We start from the raw sequence: 15,743 nt of genomic DNA, 5'->3' as shown, positions 1-15,743 counted from the left end.
CATGTGACATTTGAGCACACTGCCTAGAGGTGAATATTTTATTTTCTACTACTTGAATTAAACATTCTAATTTTCATTTTACCTACCTCTCCTACACTCTGTGGCCACTTTATTAGGTATACCCATTTGCCTGCACATTAATGCAAATATCTAATCAACCAATCAAAGGATAGCAACTCAATGCACAAAGGCGTGTAGATATAGTCAAGAGATTCAGTGGTTGTTTAGACCAAACATCAGAATGGGAAAGAAATGTGATCTAAGTGATTTTGACTATGGTGGTGCCAGATGGAGTGGTTTGAGTATCTCAGAAACAGCTGATCTCCTGAAATTTTCAAGCACAGCAGTCTCAAGAATTTACAGAGAATGGTGCAAAAAACTTAAAAAAAAACATACCAGTGAGCAGCAGTTCAGTGAGTGAAAACGCCTTGTTAGTGAGAGAGGTCAGAGGAGAACGGCCAGACAGGTTCAAGTCAACAGGAAGGCGACAGTAACTAAGATAACCACATGTTACAACAGTGGTGTGCAGAAGAGCATCTCTCAATGCACAACACATTGGACTTTGAAGTGATAAACAAGAGAAAATCTGCAGATGCTGGAAATCTGAGCGACACGTACAAAGTGCTGGAGGAATTCAGCAGGCCGGGCAGCATCTGTGAAAAAACGTACAGTCGACGTTTCGGCCCAAAATGTTGGCTGTACTCTTTTCCTAGATGCTGCCTGGCCTACTGAGTTCCTCTAACATTTTGTGTGTGTTTCTCAAGCTGTCATGTCAGCAGAAAAGGTCACTGGCTGCAGTCTACCATCACTGCAGGACTTGTATATGTCCAGCACAAAGAAACAGGCAGGAAACATAATTGCGGACACTACCCACCCAGCAAACTGCCTTTTCCAAAAACACCCTTGTGGCAAACGTTAAAGGTCTAGTAAAACAAAAACTTCATGCCATCTTAAAAATGCCTTTCCCCAGGCAGCTAATCTGATTTCAGTTGGCCTCTGCTCCAACTTTAAACCACTTTTTATATAATGATGTTTACATTATCAATATATGCTGGTATTTACGTATTTGTGTACATTTTATTCCATATCTGTGCTAATGTTATTTGTATAATGTATTCTTTATAATTGTTTAATGTTGATATTTTTGTATGTAGAGCCCTGACAAATACACCACAGTAAACTCCTAATACATATCAATATATATGGCGAATAAAGTTGATCCTTGATGATATATTTTGATTTTTATATTTCCTACCCCATTTAAAACCCTCTGAAAACCTTGATCTCATCATTCCTCCTAATTATGACCTTACCAACTCTGCCCCCCCCCCCCACCACCTAGGCTCCAATCTTAGGAATTCCATCACCCACCTCTCCCCTTCTCTTTTTTAAAGATTAGCATTATTTGTCATATGCACATTGAAACATAGTGAAATGCATCATTTGCATCAACAGCCAATACAGTCTGAGGATTGTGCTGGGGAAAGTCCGTAAGTTCCACCACATTTCCGGCACCAGCATAGCATGCCCACGAGTTATTAATTCATATGTCTCTGGAATATGGGAGGAAACCCACATGGTCACGGGAAGAACGTACAAACTCCTTGCAGACAATTGCAGGAATTGAACCCCAGTCACTGGCACTGTAAAGTGTTACACTAACTACTACGCTGTTTTACCACCCTCTTTGTAACAGACTGATTAAAAATCTCCAGTCAAGTTCTTGATCACTTATCTTCTGCAGCTATGTGTAAAATTTTTGCTTGATTACACTTGTGTAAGAAGCTTCTTTTACATTGAAGGCTCTATTTAAATGCAAACTGTTGGGCGGTACTTATGTCTAAAGCCCATACACTCACCATGGTTATCGATCTTCAACAGTCCGACCTTCAGGAATCGACCAAGAAGTTCTTCAGCTGACTGAAGGCTGTCTCCTTCCCTGGATTTATAGAAGTGAAGCGACAAAGGGTTGCGAGGTGAAGCTTAGAGGTTTGTTGGTAGCAACCAACAGAGACATACAATTACTTTTCACAATTGACTCTCTCCAGAAGCGCAGTATTCAAGTTACCAACTCAGTCACCAACACAACACACTTCCACAGACTCACAGGGCAGCCAAGGGGCCAATCTCTTTGCGAGGAGAAGTTAGTTTAGTTGCTGCAGGGTGGATCCATTGTGTTACAGCCCCACCTTTCCTCGGAGCAGTCAGTTTACTTGCAGCTTGAATATTATGCCTCAAGCACACGGCCTGTGCTTGCTTTCTTAACCCTTTATGTGCAGTGTCATTGCAGGAATAGGCTGGTACAATGTAAAAATGCCCGAGGGTGGTAGAATTTTAAGTTGATTGGAGGAAAGCATAAGGATAATATCTGAAACATAAGAGATTCTACAAATCTTAGAAATCCAGAGTACCACACACAAAATGCTGGAGGAACTCAGCAAGTCAGGCAGCATCTATGGAGAGGAATGCAGTGTGGATGTTTTGGACTGAGACCCTTCTTCAGGCCCTGACAAAGGGTCTCAGCCTGAAACATGGGCTCTTTATTCATTTCTAGAAATACTGCCTGACCGGCTGAGTTCCTCCAGCATTCTGTGTGTGTTACTATGGGGCAAAGTCAGAGGTAGGTTTTTTACATATAGTATATAATGGTGAGTTCATGGAACACCATGCCAGGGGTGCTGGTAGAGGCATGTATGTCGGGAATGTTTAAGAGAGGCACATGGATAGTAGAAAAATAGAGGGCTATGTAGAAGGGAAGGGTTCAATTGATCTTAAAAGGTCGCCATAACATCATGGGCTGAAGGGCCTAGACTGTGCTGTTATGTTCTATGTTCTATGTGTCAAGATGTTAAATCATAGATTTATCTGCTCTCCCAGGACGACACAATAGATCTGAGAGCACTAAGAACAGGATATTGGCCAAAGTTTACACAAAACCAGAATCTATTGAGCAAATGGTTCAAAGTTGAGTTTATTGTTATGTGTACCAGTACATGTATACACAAGATGCAATAAAAAAAACATACTTGCAGGCACATAACATCAGAGAAGCAGCAGTCACAAGAAATACATAAATTAAACTTAATTATCCATATATTTTACAAGAAAACACCATTATAACAAAAAATCAATTTTAATGCAAAGTGGTGTTGCTAAACTGTAGTGATTAGGGTTCTGCTAGTTGCTTCAAGAACCAAACAAATCACCTGGTCTCCTTGTCATTGTGGGAACTCCCTGTGTACAGTTACCTACCTTATTTTCTCTATCACAACAGTAACTAATATATAATTAGCATAGAGTATGTGTAAATGAGAGAAAAAAAATCAGGTTCAATATAAAGTTGGTGATAGTGGTTGGGAGCTCCTCACTGCTCACTTGTTGCCAGGGAAGTGTGGGTTTGTTTACAGTAGGTATAGAAACCATAGAAAGCTCGATACCAACACAGTTCTAAAATGCGCAATGGGATCAGCATGAGAAATGCAGGGTATTATGTAGAGTACTTATCCTCTCCTACCCTAGGGTTCCTGTATCTTTTCCCCAAGGTTGAAATGTCTAAAACTGGAGGGCATACATTTAAGGTGAGGAGGGTAAGTTCAAAGGAGATGTCAGATGCAGAATTTTTATACAGGGTGGTGGGTGCCTGGAATGCACTGCCTGGGGTCGGGGTAGAGGCAGATAGATCGGGCATTTTTAGGAGATGTTTAGATTGACACATGAATGTGAGGAAAATGGAAGGATATGGACATTGTGTAGTTTAGTTGGCATTTGATTACTAATTTATTTGGTTCGGCACAATATTGTGGGCTGAGGGGCCTGTTCCGGCGCTGTTACTAACGGGTACAGCAAGTAGGGCTATTGCCTCATAGAGCCACAGACCCGGTTTCAATTCTGACCTTAGATACTATACATGTGGAGTGTGCACATTCTCCTTATGACTGCATGGGTTTCCTCTGGGTGCTCTACAGCACAAAAATGTGTAGGTTGGTAGGTTAATTAATAAAAGTAAGTTGATCCTAATAGGTAGACGAGTGGTAGAATCTGGTGGGAGATAGAACATAGAACGGTATAGCACAGGAGCAGGGCCACGTTAATGTGCTGAACTAATTAAATTAGTTATCAAATGTTAACTAATCTTTTCTGCTTACATAAATGTTTTCCAGTTTCCTCACATTCATGCCTATCCAAATATCTCTGAAAAGTCCCTAATGTTTCACCAGAGGCAATGCATTATACTTCCTGTGTGTAAAATTTGCTCCTCACATCTCCTTTGAAATGACCCCTTCTCACCTTAAATGTGTACCCTCTGGTATTAGACATTTCAACCCAGGGAAAAGTACTGTCTGTCTGCTCTGTCTATGTCTGTCATAATTTTGTAGAACTCGATCAGATTTCCCCTCAGCCTCCACCAAGTTGAACAGAGTGGGGGTGGGGGGAATGAAAGTTATGATTAATATAGGACTAGTGGAAGTGGTTGGTCGATGGTCTGCATAGACTTGGAGGGCTGAATGATCTGTTTCTCTGCTGTATCTCTGTGAGTCTAAAGCTCCACACCATATCCCAGCTTTCACCTTCAGCTTCTCAAATTCAAGTTCAAGTTTATTGCCATTTGACTGTTCAGATAGACAACTAAATGAGACAACTTTGCTCAAGACAATGATGCATCTACAAAGCATACATCACACACAGTATATAAAACAAAATATTACTGCAAATAAGTTAATAAAATGTGATTCAAAATGCACGTAGTGCAGAGCATAGGTAAACAGTAAACAGTTCGCTGTCCTAGTAACGAGATCTTGGTGGTAGCAGGGTACTCATTAATCTCACAGTCTAGGGGAGGAAGCTGTTACACAGTCTAGCAGTCCTAGTTCTGATGCTCCTGTACCTCCTTCCTGATGGTAGTGGGTCAGAGAGATTGTGGGATGTGTGGTAAGGATCCTCATCAATGCTTCAGGCTTTTTGCCTCCAATACCATAGATTAGTGCTTACTTGCTGCTCATTACGCCTCTGGTGCTTAGGGCAGCAATGAACGTCCTCCATCTCTGGCAGTATTTAGGGCTTCCTTCATCATGTCAGCAGCTCCCTCCTGTGTGACCGACAGAAGTGAAAACCAAGTCCCGGGTGGAGACTCAGGAATACCATTGCACTCCGATGTGGAAGGATTTTTCAGTGTTATTTCCGTAACAATTTGGTTTTGTCAGTGTGAGTTATTAGCCCTGAAATGAACCTCCAAACCTGGAGGATCAGTGGACCACTCTTAGTCTGGCCTCTACCCTTTGACTTGTTTGGCATGGGTGACCCTACCAAAAGCATAAAGCCCTGACTCCTGCCAACATAGCTCTCCAGGTCATTGAGGCACCAAGCCTCCAAACCCAATGACAAGGTTGTGATCCTCTTGGAGGTTAGATTAGAGCAACACACATAAAATGCTGGAGGAACCTAGCAGATCAGGCAACTTCTATGAAGAGGAACAAACAGTCGACGTTTTGGGCTGAATCCCTTCATCAGGATTAGTTTTGCTTCTCAGAATCATGGAGTTTTTTTTGCAGGGAAATTGCCCCTTTGACTTAACTGGTCTACGCTGATCAACATTTCCACCTGAACTCATCCAATTTGTAAATTTGTCCTATATCTGTCAAAACCTTTCCCATCTATGCACTGGTCTAAGTGACTTTTAATTGTTGTTATTGTACTTCCCTCAACTACTTCCTATAGCAGCCCGACTCTCTTGCCCCTCAGGTCCCTTGGAAATCTTTCACCTGAAACCTGTGCCTTCTAGTTTTAATTCCTTTCTCATGGTTAAAGGACTGTATACTTTCACCCTATCTATGCCCCTCATGATTTTATACACCTATATAACATCATTCTTCAGTCACCTGCAATCCCAGCCTGCCCAACCTCTTCCAATAACACAGGCCCTTGATCCCGGCAGCACTGGAAGTCAGAGGCTGGTTTTTTACCCAGAGATTGGTGGGTGCGTGGAACACGCTGTCAGGCATAGTGGTAGAGGCAGATACTTTATGGGCATTTAAGAAACTCCTGAATAGGCACATGGATGATAGAAAAAATGGAGGTCTATGTGGGAAGGAAGGGTTAGGTTGATCTTAGAGTAGGTAAAAAGGTTGACATAACATTGTGGCTCGAAGGGACTGTATTCTGCTGTAATGTTCTGTTTTACAGTATATTCTAACGTTCGCATAAATCACTTACAGTCTTTCCAGCAGAATGGCATATTTCCTCTTATGTCTATTCTGCAGTGTAACATTATTCCTTTGTCAGTTGAAGGGAGCCTAAACTCCAGTTTGGCAGTTATGTAACTACAAGGGCTAATTGTGTTTTTGTTGTTTGGTTGTGTGCTCATTTGCTTTCCTGGGACCTCCCTTCATAATGTGTTAATGGCTATTGGACAGGTTCTAAGGTGCCAGGAAAGGGAGGAAGAAAGGGCAGTAATTTGGGGCTGGGATTCTTTATAACAATTGTGATATCTGTTTTATGGTGCAGGTCAAAACCAAATGGGTGTGTGAAGTGGAGTCACATTCAGTCGACAGACAGGAGTGATATTCTGATTTGTACCTACGCCCTGGTGTATGCCAACAGTGCTGAGGTTGACACAGTTGAGAGTTTCAAGCTGCTAAAAGCAAGCATCACCAATAGCCTGTCATGGACAATTCATGTAGACAACAAAGCCAATAAAAGAAATTTAACATGTTCCCCTCAATCCTCACCATAGAAAGCATCTGGTCTGGGTGCATCACAGCTTGGTATGGCAACTGTTCTGGCCATTGTTACGTACCCCGTAACTGGGTTGCCAAACCAGCAGAAATGGACCACTTAGTTGGAGTCTGGATTACTGGAACTAAGGAAGTTTTATTAAAGAAGTAAGTAACACAGTACTCTAATCGTAAGGATATAAATGCAACAGGTTAGCAATGATAATACACACATGTACACAGAACTAGGATAATAGGAATCAATCAAGCTCTATCACAGTCTAGGGGTAAAATGATCAGTCTCAAGTGACGCAGGGTTCAGTTCAGCTGAGTACAGTTCGCAGTAATCGCTGTTGTGCCGTTGGAGAGAGAGAGAGCGAATGCAAATTTCGATCCAACAGACCTTTGATGTTCCCCGCAGTTAGCTTTTGGGCGAGCCCTTTTTCTGTCTTCGGAGGTCACCGACTGTGACCCCTCTGTTCCGGATATGATTGTTCTTCTGCGGTGAACCCGGCACCCAAGCAAGGGCGGACACACACACCAGGTTCCCGCCGATCGTACCTTCTCACCCTATGAGTCTATGGTTGGTCCCGCGACCAGACCTCCAAACTCCCACCAGCTTGTGGGGGCACACCGCTTTTCCAGGGTCTCATTATCTCATGATCTCGTGGTGTCTGTCTTGCCTTAGCGAAGCTGTTCCTTTTATCCCCCTGCTGGGGTATCGCCTGTCCATCAAACTTCAAACAGTTCAGGTTCAAAGCAACTGGTCTGTCAATACTCGGAACTGTGTCTCTTTTCGTTAATCTCTCTTCTCTCTCATTAACATTTTGAACGCTTCTCTCTTTGTCTCTCTTATCTCTCTCATCAGCATCAATCTTCTGATAACTTGGTTTTTCGTCACACCCCTACCCTTCAAAGAATTTTTATCGGGGTAACAATTATAGGCATGAATACATTATTAGATACAGAGTAATATACAGGGTCATCAGCTATTCGGCTAATACCGAGAACTTTAAGTTGTCAACACCTTGACAGACAGTCAGCAATCACATTTTCCGTTCCTTTTATATGTTTTATTTTGATATCAAATTCCTGTAGCACCAGGCTCCAACTTAGCAATCTTATTTTTATCTTTCATAGTGGCCAAAAACACTAATGGGTTGTGATCAGTGTAAATCACCAGTGGTTTCTGTGCCGGGCAAATATAAACCTCAAAATGTTGTAATGCTAGTATGATGGCCAGTAACTCTTTCTCCACAGTGGAATAATTTCTCTGATGGATATTAAATTTCTTAGAAAGGTAAGCTACTGGGTGATCAACCCCCTGTTTGTCTGTCTGCAACAGCACCGCCCCGGCTGCTTCGTCACTAGCATCTGTTGCTAGGGAGAAGGGTTTTGAAAAGTCAGGCACATTCAGCACAGGATGGTGACACAGAATTGCCTTCAGACTCTTGAAGGCTTGTTGACAAAGGTCGTTCCACACAAACTTCGCATTCTTTGGCAAGAGCTTAGTAAGAGGGAGGGCAATATCCGCAAAGTTTTTGCAAAGCTTCCGACAGTACCCCACCATCCCCAAGAACCTTCTCAGGGCTCTCTTGTCTGTCGGGGTGGGGACTTCAGAGATAGCCCACACCTTAGCCTGCATCGGTGCCAGCTGCCCCTGTCTTACCACAAATCCCAGATAAGTGATCTTTCCTTGGCTGAATTCACTTTTTGCGAGGTTCACTGTCAGGCTGGCTTCAAACAGCTTTTTAAACAGCTCCTCCCAAGTGTCACTCCAGACCACTAAATCGCCAATATACGCTTCTGCGTTCTTTAGCCCTTTTGTCACTGAATTAATCATCCTATAGGGGTGTTGCTCACTAGGCTGACCTGATGTGACAATAACACCATGTCCCGGCTCTTTGCATTGCCTCGGGACATCCGGACGTCCGTGTGCGTGCCGTTTAATTAGCTTTATTGGCGGCTCGCTCTGTTCGGGGGTTAAGTGAGAGAACTCGTCAGCAAAGTTGGCCAAAACAATAGAGTTCTCCCATCTGGTCGGCACCATACTTAACTTTTTGAAATGGGTTTTCCCCTTATCAGGTGGCACCTCAGCCTCATTAATTTTCGTGATAACACCAACTAGGTCTGTTCGCCTATCGTGGCAAGCTGTTAGCATATCAATGGCCTGTAATTGTGTGAGCTCATGTCTACAATAGTCAATAGCATCCTTCCTCCTGTGCGGCCAGTAAAACTTTTTCATGATTCTATCGACTGTCTTCCTCCCCTCAAAATGTCCACCGAGGGGTATCTTGTGGGCCAGGTTAAGAATCTCATCCCCATAAATTTTTGGCACCATCCCTCATTCCTCATCTGCAGGCACGGTGCTTGGTCTCCATTTCCTCCTTAGTACTCCCTCCTTCACGTAATAGCCCACTGGCTCCCTCTTTAATTTTGCTTCGGAGAGAGCTGTCTCCGTCAAAACCATCAGCTCCTCGTCTCGCTCCTGTGCCTGTATAAATTCCTTCTCTTGCTAATGATAAGTCTACCTTAACTTCCGTTTCACTACACTGCTTTTCACTTTCTAACCCCTCCTGGTACAAGGCTGGTAAAAACGTCTCCGCTAAATCTACATTCACTTCGGCAGCCTTTCTGGGCATGCGCCGAGTCACTGCGCAAACAGGATAAGCCTGTGAGTCCATGGGCGGGGTCTCAATGCTGGCAGGCTGGCTTGTCAATCTTACTGCTGGGTACACCTCTCCGCTGGTGAGGTCATTACCGAGCAAGACCTCCACGTCTTCCATCGGTAGTTCGGGCTTCACCCCGATCGTGACCGGTCCGGAGACCAAGTTGCTTTTTAGGTGTATCTGGTGCAAAGGTACTGCTTCAGTCCCTTTCCCAATACCTTTTATCACCCTGACCTCCCCAGTCTGGGTCTCTGAACTGAAGTCTAACACACTCTTTAATATCAATGACTGACAAGCTCCAGTGTCTCTCCAGATCCGTACTGGAACTGGGTTTAACCCCTCCTTCACCGACACCAATCCAGCCGAGATAAACCTCTCGCGCCCTTCCTGAACTTTATCAGACCTCTTTTCCCCTAGCGGTTTGTTTACCAGCTCAATACAGCCAGTCGGAACCGTCGTTTTCCCTTTCCCCGTCTCCTTCTTTGGGGCAAAGCACTTGGACACAAAGTGACCGGCTTTCCCACAGTTATAGCATACGACCCCAGGAGACTTCCTACCAAACTGCTCCCGGTCTACCTTATCCTTCTCACTAGTCCCCGGCTTACTTTCTGACTTTTCTGGCGGACTCTCTCCGCCCTCTTGACTACCCTTCTGGTAGCCTTTACTCGGGGTAAACTTCGCTTTGTGCGTTAACACGTATTCATCCGCTAACTTAGCAGTTGTGGCTAAAGTGTCTGCCTCTTTCTCATCTAGGTAGGGTCTCATACCTTCAGGGACACAACCTTTAAACTGCTCAATCAGGGTTAGCTGTAGCAGTCTGTCATAATCCCCATTGACCCCTTTCGAGGCGCACCAACGCTCACAATATGTCTGCATCTCACAGGCAAACTCTAAATACATGCGGCCCCACTGCTTCCTCGCATCCCGGAACCTCTGCCGGTATGCCTCTGGGACCAACTCATAAATCCTGAGTATGGCCTCTTTCACCACATCATACCTCTGGGCATCTTCTGTGGACAAGGCCGAGTAAGCTTGTTGGGCTTTTCCTTTAAGTACACTCTGAAGCAAAACAGCCCACTTATCCCTCGGCCAGTCCTGACTTGCAGCAACTTTTTCAAAATGGAGAAAGTACCGATCAACATCAGTCTCCTCAAATGGGGGAACCAGCCTAACCTCCTGGGTCGCCCTGAACCCTCCATCTTGGTTCAGCATGGGTCCCTGTGCTGCCGTCATCTTTAACTTCTCCAGCTCAAATTCCCTTTCCCTCTGTTTCTCTCTCACTTCTCATTCTAATTGCTTGTCCCTCTCCTCTCACTCCAGCTGTTTTACTCGGAACTCGTGCTCGAGTCTCAATTTTTCAATCTGCAGCTGTACCGCTTCTCCACCAGGTTTGCCAGTAGTTATCACCTCCAGCTCCCCTTGGGGAAACACACCTTTAGATACATAATGCTCTATGATAGCTCTGTGCATCTCCGCTCTCCTCATTGTCGACTTCCCCTTAAAAAGATTCAACCATTTGGCCACAGTTGCCAATTCTGATTTCCTGGCATCCTCTAATGCCTCCAAGGTCAGCGCCTTTAGAAATTCCTCAATCTCCATTTCTGCTGTTTGCCTTTTCTTTCTTTCGGGAATTTTAACCCAATCAATTTACACCGTCCCAAATTTAGCGTTCAAGATTGTGGACGAGAACCCCACTTATGTTACGTACCCCGTAACTGGGTTGCCAAACCAGCAGAAATGGACCACTTAGTTGGAGTCTGGATTACTGGAACTAAGAAAGTTTTATTAAAGAAATAAGTAACACAGTACTCTAATTGTAAGGATATAAATGCAACAGGTTAGCAATGATAAAACACACATGTACACAGAACTAGGATAATAGGAATCAATCAAGCTCTATCACAGTCTAGGGGTAAAATGATCAGTCTCAAGTGACGTAGAGTTCAGTTCAGCTGAGTACAGTTCGCAGTAATCGCTGTTGTGTCGTTGGAGAGAGAGGGAGCAAATGCAAATTTCGATTCAACAGACCTTTGATGTTCCCCGCAGTTAGCTTTCGGGCGGGCCCTTTTACTGTCTTTGGAGGTCACCGACTGTGACCCCTCCATTCCGGATATGATTGTTCTTCTGCAGTGAACCCGGCACCCAGGCAAGGATGGACACACACACCAGGTTCCCGCCGATCATACCTTCTCACCCTGTGCGTCTATGGTTGGTCCCGCGACCAGACCTCCAAACTCCCACCAGCTTGTGGGGGCACACCGCTTTTCCAGGGTCTCATTATCTCATGATCTCGTGGTGTCTGTCTTGCCTTAGCGAAGCTGTTCCTTTTATCCCCCTGCTGGGGTATCGCCTGTCCATCAAACTTCAAACAGTTCTGGTTCAAAGCAACCGGTCTGTCAATACTCGGAACTGTGTCTCTTTTCGTTAATCTCTCTTCTCTCTCATTAACATTTTGAACGCTTCTCTCTTTGTCTCTCTTCTCTCTCTCATCAGCATCAATCTTCTGATAACTTGCTTTTTCAGCACACCATGAAGTTAGGAAATTCAGAGTTGTGGATACAGCTCACACATCACAGAAACCGGTCTTCCCTCCAAAAGATTGGATAGATTAGCTTTATTTGTCGTATGTACATCGAAACATACAGTGAAATGGGTTATTTGCATCAATAATCAACACAGTTTGAGGTTGTGCTGGGGGCAGGCTTTAAGTGTCACCATAGCATGTCCACAACTCATTAACCCTATCCCACATGTCTTTGGAATGTGGGAGAAAAGCAGAGTACCCAGAAGAAACCCACATAGACACAGGGAGAACATACAAACTCCTTGGGAATCAAACCCCAATCTGTGATTGCTGATGCATAAAGCAATTGTGCTAACCACTGTACTACCATGCCACCCTTAAGAAACATTTAGTCAACAAATAGGAATGATATTCTGATTTACGTAAATGCGCTGGCTTATGACAATGGTGCTGAGGTTGAGAGGATGAAGTTTCAATTTCCTAGGAGTGAACATCACCAATAGTCTGTCCTGGATGAATCACGTAAACACTAAGGTCAGGAAAGCTCACCAGCACCTCTACCTCCTCAGGAATCTAAAGAAATTTGACATGCCCCATTGACCCTTATTAGCTTTTTATCGATACATCATAAAAAGCATTTGGTCTAGATGCACCGTGGCATGGTTCGGCAACTCCTCTGCACATGACCATTAGGAAACTGCAGAGAGTTATGGATACAGCTCTGCATATTACGGAAACTAGCCTCCCCTCCATGGGCTCTGTCTACACTTCGCAATGCCTTGGTAAAGCACCCAGCTTTATACCCACCTCGGGCAATCTCACTTCTCCGTTCAGCACAAATAGCCCTTCCCACTATCAGGTAGAAAATATAAAAGCCTGAAAGCATTTACCACCAGTCAAGGACAGCTCTTACCTTGCTGTTATCAGACTCTTGAATGGCCTCTTGTAGGATAAGATGGACTCTCAGCCTCACAGTCTATCTCATCGAGGCCGTTGCACCTTATGGTCTCATCTGATTCTCATTTTCTGCATTCTGCATTCAATAGTTCAATCATTCCATTTAATATCAGAGAATGTGTACAATATACAACCTGAAATTCCTGTTCTTCACAGACATACATGAAACACGAGTACGTCAAAGAGTGAGTAACATTAAAAACATCAGAATCCCAAAGCCCCCTACTCCACCCTCCCACACACAAGCAGCAGCAGAGCAATGGCCCTCCCCCTCCCTCACCCACTTATTTCAGCAAAAAACCATCAGCATCCTCCACCTACCAAATAAGCAATAGCAATAGCTAAAGAAAGGCCATGATTAGCAGTATAAAAAAACTAATTATTCACCCAACAATTCAATGTACCCCTCTCCCTCTCCCCCTCTCCCTCCCTCTCCCCCTTCCTCTCCGTCACCCTCACCCTCACCCCTCCCCATCCCCATTACTGCAACAGTAATAAACCCATTTATGCAGTACGTATTGAAAACAGGCCTTTCGGCCCAACTCATTCATGCTAACCAAGTGGCCTATCTAGTGCATGAGTTGGGCCTGTTTTCAAAACTACATAAATTGGTAAATTGGTTTATTTGGCCCTTATCCTTCTAAGTCTTTCTTATCCATGTACCTTCCAAATGTCCCATCTCAAGTTCCTGGGCGTGAACATCTTTGAAGATCTGTCGTGGGCCCAACATATTGATGCAATTACAAAGAAGGCATGACAGCAGCTATATTTTATTTGGAGTTTGAGGAGACTAGATATGTCACCAAAGACTAGCAACTTTCTACAGATGTACTGTAGAGAGCATTCTAACTGGTTGCATCACTGTCTGGTATGAAGGGCCACTGCACAGGATCGGTAAAAGTTGCAGGAAGTTGCAAATTCAGTCAACTTCATCATGGGCACTAGCCTCCCCAGCATCAAGGCAATGATTCAAAAAGGCTGCATCCATAATTATGAACTCCCATCACCCTGAACATGCCCCTTTCCCATTGCCGCCATCAAGGAAAAGGTGCAGGAGCCTGAAGGCACACACTCAATGTTTCTCAACATGCAAAAATGCCATCCCCTTCTCGCAATTCCTCCGTCTCTGCCGCATCTGCTGTCAGGATGAGGCTTTTCATTCTAGGACGAGGGAGATGTCCTCCTTTTATAAAGAAAGGGGCTTCCCTTCTTCCACCATCAACTCTGCTCTCAAACGCATCTCCCCCATTTCATGCACATCTGCTCTCACTCCATCCTCCCGTCACCCCACTAGGAATAGGGTTCCCCTGGTCCTCACCTACCACTCCACCAGCCTCCGGGTCCAACATATTATTCTCCGTAACTTCCGCCACCTCCAACGGGATCCCACCACTAGGCACATCTTTCCCTCCCCCCTCCCCGCTTTCCGCAGGGATCGCTCCCTACGCAACTCCCTTGTCCATTCGTCCCCCCCATCCCTCCCCACTGATCTCCCTCCTGGCACTTATCCTTGTAAGCAGAACAAGTGCTACACATGCCCTTACACTTCCTCCCTTACCACCATTCAGGGCCCCAGACAGTCCTTCCGGGTGAGGCGACACTTCACTTGTGAGTCGGCTGGGGTGATATACTGCGTCCGGTGCTCCTGATGTGGCCTTCTATATATTGGCGAGACCCGACGCAGACTGGGAGACCGCTTTGCTGAACACCTACGCTCTGTCCGCCAGAGAAAGCAGGATCTCCCAGTGGCCACACATTTTAATACCACATCCCATTCCCATTCTGATATGTCTATCCACGGCCTCCTCTACTGTAAAGATGAAGCCACACTCAGGTTGGAGGAACAACACCTTATATTCCGTCTAGGTAGCCTCCAACCTGATGGCATGAACATTGACTTCTCAAACTTCCGCTAATGCCCCACCTCCCCCTCGTACCCCATCCGTTATTTACTTATATACACACATTCTTTCTCTCTCTCTCCTTTTTCTCCCTCTGTCCCTCTGACTACCCCTTGCCCATCCTCTGGGTATTTCCCCCCCTCCCCCTTTTCCTTCTCCCTGGGCCTCCTGTCCCATGATCCTCTCATATCCCCTTTGCCAATCACCTGTCCAGCTCTTGGCTCCATCCCTCCCCCTCCTGTCTTCTCCTATCATTTTGGATCTCCCCCTCCCCCTCCCACATTCAAATCTCTTACTAGCTCTTCTTTCAGTTAGTCCTGATGAAGGGTCTCGGCCTGAAACGTCGACTGTACCTCTTCCTAGAGATGCTGCCTGGCCTGCTGCATTCACCAGCAACTTTTATGTGTGTTGCTTGAATTTCCAGCATCTGCAGAATTCCTCGTGTTTACATGTACACCACCTGATTATTTTTTTCTATGTTTTGCATTACGTAATTAATTTAAATTGTATATGTATAGATATTCTTATTGTACTTTGTAGTTTTATTATTATGTATTCCACTGTACTGCTGCTGTTAAACAACAAATTTCACAATGTATATCAGTGATATTAAACCTACTTCTGATTCTGACTTTTAAATGTCATTCTTGGAGTATTGAATAGATATGGCATATATTCACAGGCTTTTTCTCATGGTAGTGGTCTAAAACTAGAGGACACAGGTTTAAGGTGAGAGAACTCTTTAAAAGGGACCTAAGAGGCAAGTTTTCCATATGGATTGTGGTAGGTATGTGAAACAAGCTGCAAGAGGAAGCAGTGGATGTGAGTACAGTTCAAAGGTTCATTTATTATCAAAGTTTACAACACTGAAATTCTTTTTGAGAAAGCATGAAACCAAGAAAGAACAGAATAGTAGCATGGTCACCAACACCCAAATCCCCCTCTCCACACAGAAAACAAACAAAAACAAAACAGGCACATC

General features: G+C 44.5%; 1 protein-coding gene across 1 annotated transcript in view; it reads right to left on the bottom strand.

Moving 5' to 3' along the window:
• The window catches only part of LOC140199255 (tubulin alpha-1D chain-like), a 118,708-nt gene extending 116,625 nt beyond the window's left edge, over window positions 1-2,083 (bottom strand). Inside the window, exon 1 of the mRNA XM_072260994.1 lies at window positions 1,860-2,083. Within this exon, the coding sequence (XP_072117095.1) occupies window positions 1,860-1,862 (3 nt within the window). The 5' untranslated portion in view covers window positions 1,863-2,083. The remainder of the gene's footprint in view (window positions 1-1,859) is intronic.
• Window positions 2,084-15,743: the final 13,660 nt, after the last annotated feature.

The sequence above is a fragment of the Mobula birostris genome, chromosome 6, assembly GCF_030028105.1.
Source record: "Mobula birostris isolate sMobBir1 chromosome 6, sMobBir1.hap1, whole genome shotgun sequence".
NCBI lineage: Eukaryota > Metazoa > Chordata > Chondrichthyes > Myliobatiformes > Myliobatidae > Mobula > Mobula birostris.
The sequence above is the reverse complement of the archived record's forward strand: the minus strand, read 5'-3'. Positions and strand labels throughout refer to the sequence as shown.